The sequence below is a fragment of the Chiloscyllium plagiosum genome, chromosome 33, assembly GCF_004010195.1.
Source record: "Chiloscyllium plagiosum isolate BGI_BamShark_2017 chromosome 33, ASM401019v2, whole genome shotgun sequence".
Lineage (NCBI taxonomy): Eukaryota > Metazoa > Chordata > Chondrichthyes > Orectolobiformes > Hemiscylliidae > Chiloscyllium > Chiloscyllium plagiosum.
The window spans coordinates 6,622,248-6,639,312 of record NC_057742.1 but is presented as its reverse complement, the minus strand read 5'-3'; the positions used below and the strand labels follow the sequence as shown (position 1 = coordinate 6,639,312).

Below are 17,065 nucleotides of genomic sequence, written 5' to 3'. Positions count from 1 at the left end.
AGGGGGGGGAGAAAATCAAATCCCTCTCCCCACCCCCCATGATAATATTAAACAGTAAGATAAGAGAAAAAAAAGGGGGGGATATAAACCAAAGCGGGGGGAAAGGCCAACCAACATCCATTATGTCTTACAGTTTATCTAAGAGATTGCAAGAATTCCTTAGCCTTTTCTGGCGATCCGAAGTTATATACGGATCCTTCATGGTTAAAGCGTAGCATCGCTGGGTAGCGTAAGGAGTACTGAATATTTAAGTCCCTTCAACGCTTCTTCGCCTCGTCGAATGCCTTCCTCTTTCGGACCAGAGCTAGGGAAAAGTCCTGGAATAATCTTAGATCCTTTATAGATCATAGCTTGGGGGTCTTTTCCAAGATTTCTAGAGGCTTCTCGGAGTATCTGCTTCTACTTGTAGCTCTGCAGCCGGAACAGGACCGGGCGTGGGCGCTGGTTCGAGCCAGGCCCGCATTTTGCGACCCGGTAGGCCCATACTACCCTTACCTGGCCTGATCCAGCTTTCAGATTTAAAAGCTGTGGCAGCCACTGCTCGAGAAACACTGTAAGCTGGCCTTCCTCTTCCCGTTCGGGAAGGCCCAGCAAACAAATATTTTTTCGACGATCTCAATTATCGAGGTCGTCAATGTGATTCTCTAAGGTCCGGACTGTTCGAGAGTCTGGACCTGATCCACGGCCGATTGAGCTGTAGTTTCGGAGGTTGCGGCCTTTAACTCCACCCCTCCAACTTGGCGCTCGATTTCTTGGATGTCTCGGTCGTGCTTCTGCAGCACGGCCGAGAGTGAGTCCCATCGATTTCGGGATTCTTCGATGAAAGCGTCGATCTTCACGCCCAGTTTGGAGATCATTTCTACAAGGCTTGTCACTGTAGGTAAGTCCCCCGGGGCGGGTGGGGGAGGGGTTCCTGGTTGTTGAGAGCTGCGGGCTCCCTTCCCTTTAGTCATTTTTACTAAAGATTAGATTGTTTAAATTTAATATTAAACAACTAATTAAATTAAACAGCTATTATAAATGATTTGGTAAGTGTGGTGGGGGTGGGTGACCCACTTTACCCACGTCTTGGGAGGAGCACTATAGACTCAGACTTGCTGGGTCGCCGCCATCTTGGATCTCTCTCCGGTCAAATCTGAAAGAATGTCTTCACATAATCTTAGTCCTCAAACATGATTTTATTCCAGTGTGTGAACATTTGTACTATGGTTTATTCCCTTGTAATTATCCTTTCTCAAAATTGTAGTGACTTCATAGATTTGCTTAAACTTCTTTAAAACCATGTTTTAAACATTTCATTCTGCAAAGATAATTGTGGATTTATACTTCCTTTTAAAAAATTTTTTCTCCCCATCTGCAGCAAAATTAAACTACAAAGCACTGCAACGTCATCATTAGAAGATCGTGTCAAACGCAATATTCATTCCATTCAACGAACACCTGCTGCCCTGGAGAAGAACTTCATGAGGAAGTGAACTGGGCCTTAAAATACAAAAGGAGCTGAGATCCGGAAGAAGAGAACAGTGTTTGAACTATGACAGTGGCCAATTTGCCTTCCTTTGTACAAATACTAAACAAAACAGAAAAACTTATAAATCATCAATACTCAGGGAAATCGATTTGAATGCACAGAAAACACCTAGTTAAGATTGGTTTGTCCTCTCCCAAATTCCCTATGTGCAGTCAGTCAGAACTAAAAACATTTCGTCCCACTGTTTTAAAAAGAACTGCACAAAGGGCTAAGGTTAGTGGAATCACCCTACTTGTGCCGAAGAAATTGTCAGAGCCAAACTTCCAAGACTGACTGTAAATCTCCTGTAGTTTGAGCAGGACCAGAGACAGTTATTGATGTTTAGACCTTAAGTTCCTTCCATTAAGGTCACCACTCTGTTAAACTGCTGGAAAATCCAAGGGAATTGTGACTTTGTAATTTTTTAGTCTGAAATTTACACCCATAAGAAGACATGACACCTGAGGTATCACAGACACATGCTAAGATAAAAGGAAAATACTGCAGGTGTTGGAAATCTGCGATTAAAACAGGGCCGTGGCAGCATCTGTGGATAGAAAAAGAGTTAACTTGAACATGACTTTGTTTTTCTGTCTCCACAGAAACTACCAGACCTGCTGAGTTTTTCCAGCACTTTGCTTTTATGACACTTTTGATCTGCAATGTTTACATACAGATCAGCGAGTTCCTGTTACGTTACCCATTTTTATATGTATATTAAAAGATGATGGAATTTGGGGAGAGATTCCTGAAATACTCTGGTTCCAGTCAGCTTCTTTGGGTAGAGACATTGCGACAGTCAGCATTTCTTAAAAAAAAAATTATATCTGACATCTTGGCAGCAAACTTGATTTAGTAAATGCTGATAAAGTCATGAAAACATGATAACAGGAAGTAGTATTTAGGGCTAGGATTTGTGTTCTTTGCAGAACAAATAATAGGTAGGTTTAGATGTACATTGTGATTTTTCTTTCAGATATTATTTTCCTTTATTCCTCGATTGTACACCAATTCTCAGTAGATTAACATTTATGTTGATCTTTCTTTCTTTGTATTTGCTTCTTGGGATTCCTCACCCCCAGTAGGGACAGGTAAGCTTGAGGAAGTGCAAGTCAAACCGCCATCATCCCAATTCCTTTGAGAGTTTACCATCTTAACTTGCTGTGTGCATTCAGATTGGTGAAGATATGAATAGGAGCTGGGGCAGAACTTGCCTAGGATTATAAGTATTGAACTATCATAGAACACACCCAATGCTCTCTGCACATAGGTTCAAGTACATTGACCAGTGACCAGTGCACTGAGTGGTGTACCTATCCACTCAACCAGTCAGCCAGTGAAAAAGACTGCATTTTACTGAATAAAGACACAGGATTCTGCTGCATCCATGTGTATCTAGTGTAAATAGTTATAATCAGTATTTGATTATCTGGAGCATATATTGTCATTATGACACCTTTCATCTGCACAAAGTAAATCTGTAAATAACCCAACATGGCTGATGACTTTAGATATTTTTTATTAAGGTTTGTGTATAAGAGTAAAAACTGAAATGTTATTGGCAAAGAAGCTTCCAATTTCATGGTTATTTTGTACATTTCAAAATCTAGTAAAGCCATTTTCAAACTTGTTAATGTTTTTAATATTATTTGATCACTTACAAAATGTAATGTTCATCATGTACAAAAATCCAGAATGACAGTTTGATTATATTATTGTTTAGGTGTCTTCTATTGGTTGTATTCGCCACTTTATGGATTGAAAATGGCTACGGGAGGTTACATTTGTAATTGCCAAGTAGTTGCATATCCCCTTTACCTGTTTTTTCCATCCTGTAAAATCTATCCAACCTACAAAAGGCTCCACAACACCATTTACCTATGTCAGGGGATAGACTTCTGAGCCTGCTTTGTGACCTGAAGTGATTCAGAATCATACAGCTGAGAAGAACACCATTCAAGCATGAAAGAGCGAACCAGTCAGTCCCACTCCTTTGCTCTCTCCCCATAACCCTCTTAAATATTTTCCCTTCAAATAGCTATCCAACATCTTTTTGAAGTTACTATTAATCTACTTTCACTTTCATAGACCATTCCAAATAAAATTTGCTGTGTTTTTAAAACGAAATTCTCATCTTGCCCACTCTGTTTTGCTGGATACTTTAAATTTATGATCTCTGGTTACTGCCTATCCTGCCAGTGCAGAGTTTTTCATTTACTCTGGTCATCCGGGGGCTCACTGATGTTTCCTAGTATGGTGGCGAAATGCCTGAAAAACGAACCTTCCAGCTCAGTGAGCAAACTTACATCCAGAACTCCATTCAAAATCTCTTAATTTTGAACCTTTATTAAATGTCTCACAACATGCCTTTCCAGCTATTTTTGTGACTCCTGCAAATTTGACTATATTATGCTCAGTTCCTTACTCCTAGTCATCAATATATAGTGTAAACAGTTGTGGTCCCAACACTGATCTCTCTGAAACTCCACTAGCCACAAATACTAACCTGAAAAATAACTCCTTATCCCCACTTGCTGTTTCCTGCTCATGTGCCAGTTCTCTACCAGAGCAATATACACCTCCAACACCATTGGTTCTTATGATTTAACCTTTTGTGAGGTACCTTATCGAACACCTAGAAGCCCAAATGCCACATTATCTTCTGGTTCCCCTCTATCTGTTCTGGTTGACACTTCCTTGAAAATTCTATTAAATTAGTCAAACAAGATTTCCCTTTCATGAAACCACGCTGACGTTTGATTAGGTTATAACTTGCCAAATGTTCTGCTATTACTATCTTAATAATTGATTCAAATACTTCAATCATAGATATTAAGCTAATTGGCCCATAGTTGCCCACATTTGGCTCCCTCTCTTTGAACACATTATCACATTAGTGGATTTCCAATTTTGTGTCACTTCTCCAGAATCCAACAATTTTTGGAAATTTACAACTAATGTATCCACTTTCTCTGCAGCTATCTCTTTTAGGAGCCTAGCATGCATGCCATCAGGGCCAGGATAATTATCTGCCGTTAACCCCATTAGTTTGTCTAATACTACTTACTTTAGATTAGATTACATTACAGTGTGGAAACAGGCCCTTCGGCCCAACAAGTCCACACCGACCCGCTGAAGCGAAACCCACCCATACCCCTACATTTACCCCTTACCTAACACTACGGGCAATTTAGCATAGCCAATTCACCTGACCCTGCACATCTTTGGACTGTGGGAGGAAACCGGAGCACCGGGAGGAAACCGGAGCACCCGGAGGAAACCCACGCAGACATGGGGAGAACGTGCAAACTCCACACAGTCGCCTGAGGCGGGAAGTGAACCCGGGTCTCAGGCGCTGTGAGGCAGCAGTGCTAACCACTGTGCCGCCCACTGTGCCACTGTGCTGCCCACAAAAAGTCCCTCCAGCCCAACAAATGCACACCGTCCCGCTGAAGCGCAAGCCACCCAGACCCATTCCCCAACATTCACCCCTTCACCTAACACTACGGGCAATTTAGCATGGCCAATTCACCTAACCTGCACATTTTTGGACTGTGGGAGGAAACCAGAGCACCTGGAGGAAACCCAGACACAGGGAGAATGTGCAAACTCCACACAGAGAGTGGCCTGAGGCAGGAATTGAACCCGGGTCTCTGGCGCTGTGAGGCAGCAGTGCTAACCACTGTGCCACCATGCTGCCCTTTAATGATGATGATGGTACTTAATTCTTCCCCATATTCTTTCGTATTAATGGGACATTTGAAGTATCTTCTACCTGTAGAATACAGGTGCAAAATATTTGTTTAATTCCTCTGCCACTTCCTTGCTCTCCAAAGCCACCATATCAGATTCATTTCCTAAAGGGTGAATGTTCGCTTTAACCTCTTACTTCCGTTTTATATATTTAAACGAGCTTTTTCTGTCAGTTTTTATATTCCTTGCTAGTTTGACCCCGTAAATTACTTTCTCTGACGTTCCTATCTTTTTTATCCTCCTTTGCTAGATCCTGAATTTATATTACTCTTTGGAGCTATTACTGACTTTGGCCTCCTTATGTACTTTTACTTACAACGTAATATTCTCCTTAAGTTCCTTGGTTAGCATGGTTGGTTTATCCCTCTCTTAGAATCTTTAGTCCTTACTGGGATTTTGCTGAATGTCATGAATGACCTCCTCAAATACCTGCCACTGTCATTTTTAAAATTGTTTTTCTGATCAACCTGTTTGGAGATTATTACATGCCTCTGGAGGAGGTGAGACTTGAACCCAGGTGCCTCTAATCTAGGGACAGGGACACTCACTGCACCAGAGGTGGGCTCCCTACAGCCACTGCTTGTTAACTGTCATTCCTGCTAATCAATCTGCCCAGTTCACATAAGCTATCTTTATCCTCATTGCATTGTAATTCCCTTTATTTAAATTAAACACAGTTGTTTCTGACCCAAGTTCCTCATTCTCAAATTGAATGTTACATTCTATCATGTTGTGACCACCACTTCCTTGGGTATCTGTTACTTATTAAACCTGCCTCATTACACATTATTAGATCCAAGATAGCCTGCTCCCTAATTGGCTCCTTGACCTATTACTCTTGGAAACTCCCTGATGCATTATATTAATTCATTGTTGTAGCTATCCTTTTCAACTTGATTAACCTTATCAATGCGAAGATATGATTATTGCTTTATTCTTTTTATATGCTCCCATTATTTGTTGATTTATAGTGTTTCCTACAGACTGGCTACTGTTTGGGGCTCCGTACACTCTTACCAATATCTTATTTCCCTGGCTGTAATTTCTTAATCTTTGCCCAAATGGACTCTACATCATCTGGGCTTAGATCATCTCTCACAACTGTCCTCATTTCAACCTTTTCCATCCCTCCTGTCATTCTGAAAGGTAAAATATCCCTGAATATTTAGTTCCCAGTATTTTTCCTTGTAACCATGTTTTCTTGATGGCTATGAGGTCATATTCATTTACCTAGATTTACACCATCATTTCATTTTAACTTATTCTGAATTCTTCATGCATTAAGATAAAAAGTCTTAATTGTTCTATTATCAATTTTTCTTACATTTTTATGGTTTAGGGTGTAGGTTTGCTTGCTGAGCTGTAGGTTTGATATCCAGACGTTTCATTACCTGGCTAAGTAACATTATCAGTGGTGACCTCCAAGTGAAGCGAAGCTGTTGTCTCTTGCTTTCTATTTATATCTTTCTCCTGGATGGGGTTCCTGGGTTTGTGGTGATGTTATTTCCTGTTCGTTTTTTGAGGGGTTTTAAGGTTCCTTGGTACACAATGTTCCTTCGACATTCACATTGTTATCTTCTAGTAAATACCCTTCATTTTACTATCATCCATGTGCCTAACCAAGACTCGCTTAAATGTCCCTAATGTATCTGACTCCACCACTGTTGACAGTGCATTCCAAGCACCCACCACTCTCTGTAAAGAACCTACTTCTGACGTCTCCCCTAACCTTCCTCCACAATCACCTTAAAATTATGGCCCCACGTGATAGCTGGTTCCGCCCTGGGAAAAAGTCTCTGGCTATCCACTCTATCTATGCCTCTATACACCTAGTCACCTCTCACCCTTCTTCGCTCCAATGAGAAAAGCCCTCGCTCCATCAAACTGCTAATGAAAGCCAACACACCATATGCTTTCTTAACAATTCTATCAACTTGGGTGGAAACTTTGAGGGATCTATGGTCATGGACTCCAAGATCCTGCTGTTCCTCCACTCTGCATTCAAATTAGACTTTCCAAAGTGAATCATTTCACACTTTTCCAAATTGAACTCCATTTATCACTCCTCAACTCAGCTCTGCATCCTATAACTGTCCCATTGTAATCTACAACAGCATTCCATACTACTCATAACTCCACCAACTTTCATGTCATTGGCAAACTTACTAACCAACCCTTCTGCTTCCTCATCCAAGTCATTTCTAAAAGTTGCAAAGAGCAAAGGTCCCAGAAGAGATCCATGCGGAGCATCACTGATCACTAAACTCCAGGCTGAATACTTTCCATCTACTAACACCCTCTGTCTTCTATGGGCCAGTCAATTATGTATCCAGACAGTCAGATTTCCCTGTATCCCATGTCTCCTTACGTGGGTAACCTTATCAAATGCCTTGCTAGAATACGCATACACCACATCCACTGCTCTACCTTTATCAATGTGTTTTGTTACATCCTCAAAGAATTCAATAAGGTTTGTGAGGCATGACCTGCTTTTCACAAAGCCATGGTGACTATCATTCAAGCTATGCTTTTCCAAATAATCATAAATCCTATCTCTCAGAATCCTCTCCAGTAATTTGCCCACTACTGATGTAAGACTGTTTGGTCTCTAATTCCCAGAATTATCCCTATTCCCATTCTTGAACAAAGGAATAACATTTCCCACCCTGGTACTACTACAGTGGACAGTGAGGATGCAAAGATTGTTGCTAAAGGCACAGCAATCTTATCCCTCGCTTCCCGTAGTAACCTTGGGTATATCCCCTCAGCCCCAGGGGACTTATCTATCATCATGTTTTTTAAAATTTCCAGCACATCCTTCTTCTTAACATCAACGACTTGCAATACCTTGGAAGACCTCGATCAGATTACCCCTTAATTTTTGTAATCTCTCCTCATACCCCTGAAATCCAGTATCATTCTGATAAATCCATGTTGAACTCCCTCCAAGGCCAATATATCCTTTTGAAGGTGTGTACCCAGATCTGCTTACAGTATTCCTTGTGGGGTTTAACCAGGATTTTGTACAATGGCAGTGTAACTTGGGCATCCTTGTCCTCCAGTTTTCCAAAAATAAAGACCAGCACTCCATTAGCTTTCTTGTTTATTTTCTGCACTTGTGTAAGACATTTTAAAGATCCATGCATCTGACACTCCAAGTCTCTTTGGTCATTATTTAACTTCATACTATCTGGAAAGTACTCAGATCTATCATTTCTTTGGTCCAGAGTGAATAGCCTCAGACTCACTTACATTGAATTCCATCTGCCACAATTTTGCCCATTCACCTTGTCTATCTAATATCCCTTTGTAATTTTATGCCATCATCTGCACTGTACACAATGCCGCTCTACTTTGTGTCATCAGCAAATTTGAATTTATGACTTTCTATGCTGTTACCCAAGTCATTAATAAGTAATGTGAATAACTGAAGCCCTAACACACATTCTTGTGGGACACCATTGGTCATATGCTGCCAATTTGAGTACCTTCCTATTATCCTTACATTCTGTCACCTGCCATTCAACCAATTTCCCAGCCTATCAGCAAGTAGCCATCAATTCTATGGGCTTCTACCTTAGTTAACAGCCTTTTACATGAGGTATTATTAAATACCTTCTGTCAGTCCATATACACAACATCCATAGAAACGCTATTGTCCACTACTTTAGTCACCTTTTCAAGTGAGGTTTGTAAGGTATGACCTACTGGTTGGAAATTCATGTTGACTCTTTTCTATTATCTGGAAGTTTTCAGGGTGTTCAGTTACTCCATCCTTGATTAAAGAATCCAACAATTTCCCCACCACTGGCAGCATTTGTAAGGAGAGAAAAGAGCTGACGTTTCGAGTCTAACTGACCCTTTGTCAAAGTTTTGACAAAGGGTCAGTTAGATTCAAAACATCAGCTCTTTTCTCTCCTTACAGATGCTGCCAGCCCTGCTGAGATTTTCCAGTATTTTCTCTTTAGGTTTCAGATTCCAGCATCCACAGTAATTTGCTTTTGTCCCCACCACTGATGTTAGGTTATTGATCTGTAATTCCCAAGTTTTTCTCTTTTGTCTTGTCAAAAAACGAAGTGATGTGCAATTTTCCACTGCTGTGTCTAGGGAACTCTGAAAGTTTATAGTTAGGATGTCTACAATGTGTTCCTCTACTTCATTTAACACTGTTGGCTAGAAATCATCATGTTCTGGGGATTTGTCACACTTTCGTTCCATTAATTTCCTCATTGCCAATTATTTTCGCTAATTTTATTTAGTTCCTACCCCCAATCCACCATTAATTTCCTCTGGACTTCTGGCAGGCTATCCTCCTTTCCTACAGCAAATACTGAGGCAAAATAGTTATTCAACATAAATGCCATTTTCCCATACTCATTGGCAATATCCTCACTTTCAGTCTTTGGTAGACCAACATGGCTCCTGGTCACTGTTTTTCCTTTCTATAACTAAAACTTCTTCTTATTGAGTCTTATGGCTATGGCAAGTTTCCTTCCATAGTGCCTTTTAATAACTCTCAAGGCTTCCATAATTTAATATATAACGAGATCAAAACAAATTTCTTAGAATAAACTTAGATTGCCGTTTCTGGTGATTTGACTCTACCTCAAGCCACCTTGCACAGTGAATGATTTTTTTGAACTGTGGATAAATGGTTATATGACAGATGGAGATCCGGAGAAATGAAATAATTTTTTTTCCCGAAGCTAAAACAACAAGTCTCCAATCAATTTCCACAATATTAAGAATTGATGTATTGTAGTGAGAGATGATTTATTAAACACAACACATTTCACATGGCAAAATGCTTTTAAATGAACAAATCATTTATAATTGGGGTGAGGAGGATGAGTTTCAGGACCTTGCATAATTTGGACATTATCAGGTGCGCAAGAAGTAATTATTGACCCCCTCAATGCGTTTAATGAACTGAGATCGTCTCCTGTGTACTTTTCTTAAGCTGGCCCTGATTATATTTGGCTCTGGAATTCTTGTCACTATTGATTACCTTCTCTTGATCTTTGCCCTCAGCGTCTCCACCTGCGTTTTCTCTGTCCTTGATCTCTGACCTTCAGTCTCTCCCTCTGGTATTTGTTTTCCCTATTTGCACTATCTTCCATTATCTGTCTCTGACCTCATTTGTTCTTTCTGAACAGGGCCAACTCTCATCGATGTTGCAGCGCCAGACGACAGAAGTCTCGAGCAAATAGCCAGACCAGCAACCTGCAGTACACAGAACTACTGATTCAAACATCAAACAGTGTCACTCACCTGAAACTACAAGTCTCAAAAATTATGTTTTCTTTAAAATGACCACAGGGTGGTGATGGCAATTTCCTCTTTCTCTGTTCATTCCAAACTTTACCTATGGCACAAAAATTGTAGAGGAGAAAGTGAGGTTTGCAGATGCTGGAGATCAAAGTTGAAACTTTATTGCTGGAACAGCACAGCAGGTCAGGCAGCATCCAGGGAACAGGAGATTCGACGTTTCGGGCACAGGCCCTTCTTCAGGAGAATGAGTCTTATTCCTGATGAAGGGCTCTGTCCGAAAACATAGATTTTCCTGCTCCTCGGATGCTGCCTGACCTGCTGTGCTTTTCCAGCAACACACACTCAACTAATGGTGGCTTAACCTGGGGGTCAACAGACCTCAGGCTAGGGATGAGGTTGAGAAGGAGAGTCCATCATGATAACCTGAGCCATTGTGAGAACTGAATTTGCACTGTTGGTATCACTCTGCATCACAAACCAGCCATCCAGCCAACTGAGCTAACTGATCTCAGTTAAGATGCAGTAGCAACAATTCAATTGTTTACTGTGTCCTGCTCTGCACGCTCCTCCAATTCTGGGATTTTGAATGTCCCTGGTTTTAGCATCTCCAATATTGGTTGGCATGCTCTCCATTGTGGAGAAAGTGAGGACTGCAGATGCTGGAGATCAGAGCTGAAAATGTGTTGCTGGAAAAGCGCAGCAGAAGCCTGGGAAGAGCGTCTCATCTTCTGCCTGGGAACCCTCCAACCACAAGGGATGAACTCAGATTTCTCCAGTTTCCTCATTTCCCCTCCCCCCACCTTGTCTCAGTCAAATCCCTCGAACTCAGCACCGCCTTCCTAACCTGCAATCTTCTTCCTAACCTCTCTGTCCCCACCCCACTCCGGCCTATCACCCTCACCTTGACCTCCCTCCACCTATCGCAATTCCAACGCCCCTCCCCCAAGTCCCTCCTCCCTACCTTTCATCTTAGCATGCTGGACACACTTTCCTCATTCCTGAAGAAGGGCTTGTGTCCGAAACGTCGATTCTCCTGTTCCTTGGATGCTGCCTGACCTGCTGCGCTTTTCCAGCAACACATTTTCATGCCCTCCATTGTCCCAGCTTGAAGCCTCAGAATTCTCTTCATTAGCCCCTCTGCCTCTCCCTTAAGATACTCCTTGTAATCTACCTCACTGTTTCCCAACCCTTTTCCTGGTGGGACCCCATTTTAATGCCTCAGACTTAGTGTTAACCCAGAATGAAAACTGTTGGGGGTTGGATATAAGAACTGTTGAATGGGAGTGTCAAGGCTTCCTTTGATTGGGGATGCATGGGAAAACTTCAGTTGTGAAGGCTAGGAGACTTCACTTGTTGCAATATGGGTGCAGGGACTTTAATTCTTGACTGGGAGCGGAGAAGCAAGAGATAAGAATGGGAAAAGCGCTGATGAAAATGCTGGGTTTCTCCAAAACAAATTCATACCTTTTCAAAATTTTGTTTTGCAGCAAGCAGTCTTCAGTGATCAGCCAATTAGGTTGTGCCTGCCAATAGGTAGAGACCTGAGCATTTAAAGGGAAAACAATGGAAATCAGTCTGAGCAGCCATTGCTACCTTGGAGATAATGCCCCCAAAATCTTGTTTTGCAAATCTGTTTGGCATTACAACGCATACATTGGGCTTCCCTGTTCTACCTCTTTGACCAGACTTTGGTTTGCCTGCCCACAATCTCCTTACAGGAACTGAAGCAGTTCAAGAAGGCAGCTCAGTAAATTTTCTCTGAACTGCTTCCAATTTACATCCATTCTTAAATAGGAGACCAACAGTGCATAAAGGGAAAACAATGGAAATCAGTCTGAGCAGCCATTGCTACCTTGGAGATAATGCCCCCAAAATCTTGTTTTGCAAATCTGTTTGGCATTACAACGCATACATTGGGCTTCCCTGTTCTACCTCTTTGACCAGACTTTGGTTTGCCTGCCCACAATCTCCTTACAGGAACTGAAGCAGTTAAAGAAGGCAGCTCACCACCACCTTCGCAAGGAAAACTAGGCCTAGGCAATAAATGCCAACCCAGCCAGCAACACCCACATCCCACAAACAAATTTTAAAAACACCTGCAAATCAATAATGCAGCTTGCATGTATCATAAATCACAGTATGTAAGTAACCTGGCATATAACAGAGTCCATTTTTAGGCCCCATATATCATGTTTTTTTATGGCTCGCTGTATAAATTGAACCCACCCTGGTCAATAATTCAGATATTCTGTACTTGCTTTAGTAGACAGCCTCAGAATTTTACCTCACAAATGCATGCTTAATTTAGTTTATATCTGGATTTGTTTCTTAGCTGTAAAGGGACTATGCAAGTTGTTGGACGCAATAGTGTAATGGCCTTATCATCAGACTATTAATCCCGAGAGTCAGGTAATGAAGACTCAGGTTCAAATCCCACTGTAACAGACGTTAGAATTTGAATTCAATAGAAATTTTGGATTAAGAGTCTAACGATGGCCATGAATCCATTATCAATTGATACCAAAACCCATTGGTTCATTAATGTTCTTAAGGGAAGGAAGCTGCTGTACTTAACTGGTCTGGTCTATATGTGACTCCAGACCCACAACAACGTGGTTCACTCTTAACTTTCCTCTGAACAATCATGGATGGGTAGTAAGTGTTGGCCTAGTCAGCATGCCTACATTCCTATGAATGAATAAAGAAAAGGGGGCATGGACTGCGTTGTGAAGCTGCATGGGAGTTCAAGGTGCATTCATCCTTTGCATCACTTGCCAATGATATTTCAAAATGATGATTACCGATGCCCACACAATGGTTCAGTTTTATACTCAAGTATAAGTTGACTCCGAGTTTTGGAAGAACGTTGCAAGGCTTCAGAGTTTGACTTATACATCAACATGTATAGTGTACCACAGCTGTAATATTAGTTTTGAAGTCATTCAACTTGGCAGCGACATTAACAAATTTGTGCTTAGATCCTGAATTGACAAAATGGTGTGCAGTGAGATCCCTGGAGTTAATCATCAGGCCGTAGGATTCAGTACAGTTTCTCTTTGGTGACCTATAGCTGATCCCTGATCCTGAACACTATCTAAGAAATAGAAATTATGGATGTCAGACTGAACTTAATCATGTGATCAGACCTTACCAATTTGCCAAGTGTGTCATGTTTAAGCCTGGGCTGTGTGTTGATAAGCTCTCTGACCACGATGACATCACAGTTTGACCTGATCTTCATTCCCTCCTATATTTAAAACAACTGCTTTTCCATCAGAGTGCAGGGTTAATAAGGAAGACCAGGAACTTCACAGAACATAGAAACACAGAAGATAGGAACAGCTTTGACAAGGGATCAGTTAGACTTGAAACATCAGCTCTTTTCTCTCCTTACAGATGCTGCCAGACCTGCTGAGATTTTCCAGCATTTTCTCTTTTGGTTTCAGATTCCAGTATCTGCAGTAATTTGCTTTTATTTAGATAGGAACAGGAGTAGGCCATTCAGCTTTGTGAGTCTGCTTTACCATTCAATGGCTGATCATTCAACTCAGTCCCCTGTTCCTGCTTCCTCCCATAACCTTTGATCCCTTTAGCCATAAGAACTATCTCTAATTCCTTTTTGACAGCTTAGAGGCTTACCATCTACAACAGTGATTTCAAACTGTGGGTTGTGATGCTCATTGAAGTATCAGAAAGAATGGGGTTATGATAAATAATCACCTGATCCCTCACACCATCCTGGCAGTGAGTAATAACCAATCAAAAGATTGACTCTCAGCTTTGGATGCTTTGAATAGCTGAGGCAGATTTGATCAGGAGTGCCCTGGGATAAGTATGTATCGCAATAGTTACTGCAGCAATTTTCTGAGACAGCAGCAATAGAGGTCGATGTGTACTTAGGGACCAGTAGCAGCCCGGACACCAAGGGACCAGATTTTCATCAAGATCTTTGTATTTATATGTTTTTCCAAAATAGGAACACAGGAGCAAAAGTAGTCCCTGCAGCCTCTCAAGCTTGCTCTATCATTCTAGATCACTGATTATTTCAATGTTATTTGCCCGCTCTATCACTGTAACTGTTGATTTCATTAGTGTCTACCAGACTCTATCCTGAACATACTGAATGTCTGAGCCTCAACAGCCCCCCGAGCTAGAGAATTCCACAGAGTCACCACCCTTGGAGTGAAGAGATCACATATGAACATATCAGGAGCAGGACAAAGCCACTCAGCTCCTTGAGCTTGCTCTGCCTTCCAATGATATCACGACTGACCTAATTACTATCTACATTCCTGCCTACCCCCAATACCTTTCAAGCCTTCACTTATCAAGAATTTACCTGAATCGAGTAAATTATCAAGAAAAACCCGGCTTTGAAAACGTTCAAAGACTGCTTCCATCGTGATTTAAAGATGAGCGTTCCAAAGGTATACAACTCTCTGAGAGAAGATAAAACCTTCTCATCTCCGATATAAATGGGCAATTCCTTATTTTTAAATAGTAATCCTCAACTCTAGGTTTTAACAAGAGGAAACAGCCTTTCCACATCAACCTGTCAAGATCTGTCAGAATCTTATGTTTTTAGATTTCTAAGCTCCGGCAGGTACAAGCCTAGTCTGTCCAACCTATCCTCATAAGACAATCATTCATTCCAGGTATTATTCAAGTAAATTTTCTCTGAACTGCTTCCAATTTACATCCATTCTTAAATAGGAGACCAACAGTGCATACAATCTCCAGATATGGGCTCAATAATGTTCTGTATTACTGAACCATAACATCCCTACTTATATATTCAGCTCCTTCACAAAAATCCATATAATTAGATTAGTTTTTCTCATTAGAGTCATAGAATCTCTACAATGCAGAAACAAGCCATTCAGCCCATCAGGTCTGCACAGATCTTCCAAACAGCATCTCAGCCATATCCAGCCCACTACCCTATTCCTGTAACCCTGTGTTTCCCATTGCTAACCTACATGGCCTACACATGTTGGAACGAACAATTTAGCATGGCCAATCCACTTAACTTACACACTATAGAATCATAAAGTCCATTTGTATGGAAGCAGGCCATTTGGCCCATCAAGTCTCCACCAACCCTCCAAAGAGCATCCCACGCAGAACCAGATCCCTACAACCTTGTATTTTCTGTGGCTAATCCACCTAACCTACATAGCCCAGGACATTATGGGGCAACCGAGCATGGCAAATCCACGTAACCTGTACATCTTTGGACTGTGGAGGAAAACTGGAGCACCTGGATGACACAAATGCAGACATGTGAAAAATGTGCAAACTCCATAATTATAGATTTTGTTATACAGAATCCCTATAGCGTGGAAATATGCCCTTCAAGTCCACACCGACCCTCCAAAGAGTAACCCACCCAGACCCATTCCCCTATATTTACCCCTGATGTACCTACCCTACACAATTTAGCATGGTCAAATCACCTACCCTGCACATCTTTGGATTGTGGGAGGAAACCCTAGCACCCAGAGGAAACCCATGCAAACTCAGGGAGAATGTACAAACTCCACACAGACAGTCACCTTAGGCTGGAATTGAACCCAGGTCCCTGGTGCTATGAGGCAACAGTATTAACCACTGAGCCACCATGCTGCCCATGACTCATGTTAGAATTGAAGAAGTTCTAAGTTCTGTTTCTCTCTCTCCACAGATGCTGCCAGACCTGCTGTGATTTTTCCAGCACTTCCTGTTTTTATTTCTAGCATCAGCATCTGAATCATTTGCTTTTTGAATGTTTAATAATCATATTGTGAATGTTACTGTGCTGCTTTTGTTTGTGTTGGCATCTGGAATTACATCAACTTTTAAATCTTAAAATAGGATTGTATTAGAAAATTGTTTGGGAAGCTCTCATCAAAAGTGTGCACAGAAATATGACCCAATGTGGTCAGCAAATGCAGAAGCAATGAACAAAGTAATCAGTAATACTGCTAAAGCATGCAATTCTTTCAAATGGGTATTTAATCACCAAAAACCGGTGCAAGTCACACACCTGCTTCACTGTCAGATCATTCCACAGTAATCAATAATGAAAGACTGGAGAACAGTGATTGCACAAGAATTAAATTTAAATTTGAATAAATATTTTGGACTTCCTTTGTAAGTTTTCGTCTTAATCTATGCCAAAAAAATGTGTTTGCAAATGTGAAATTTGACTAGCTTTGTTTTATAAGTTTTTTGTTTTAAATGGAGGGTGGTTTATAAGATGTAACTATGGATAAAGGCAGTCAATTGTTCACTGGGAAAGCCTTCCTTACAACCAATGAATAAATGTCTCAATCTCTGTTTCTTAATTTCAATCAGAACAACAGCAGGACCTGAGACAGTCGGCCTTAAGAGAACATAAGAACTAAGAACAGGTAGATTAGAGTGATGCTGGAAAAGCACAGCAGGTCAGGCAGCATCCGAGGAGCAGGAAAATTGACGTTTTGGCAAAAAGCCCTTTATCAGGAATCAGATTCTGTGCTTTTCCAGCACCACTCTAATCTTGACTCTGAT

The 17,065-nt window shown here is 41.2% G+C and overlaps 1 protein-coding gene across 1 annotated transcript in view; it reads left to right on the top strand.

Moving 5' to 3' along the window:
* cwc25 (CWC25 spliceosome associated protein homolog) overlaps positions 1-3,140 on the top strand; it is a 24,080-nt gene extending 20,940 nt beyond the window's left edge. Inside the window, exon 9 of the mRNA XM_043674839.1 lies at positions 1,361-3,140. Coding sequence (XP_043530774.1) covers positions 1,361-1,475 — 115 coding nt within the window. The 3' untranslated portion in view covers positions 1,476-3,140. The remainder of the gene's footprint in view (positions 1-1,360) is intronic.
* Positions 3,141-17,065: the final 13,925 nt, after the last annotated feature.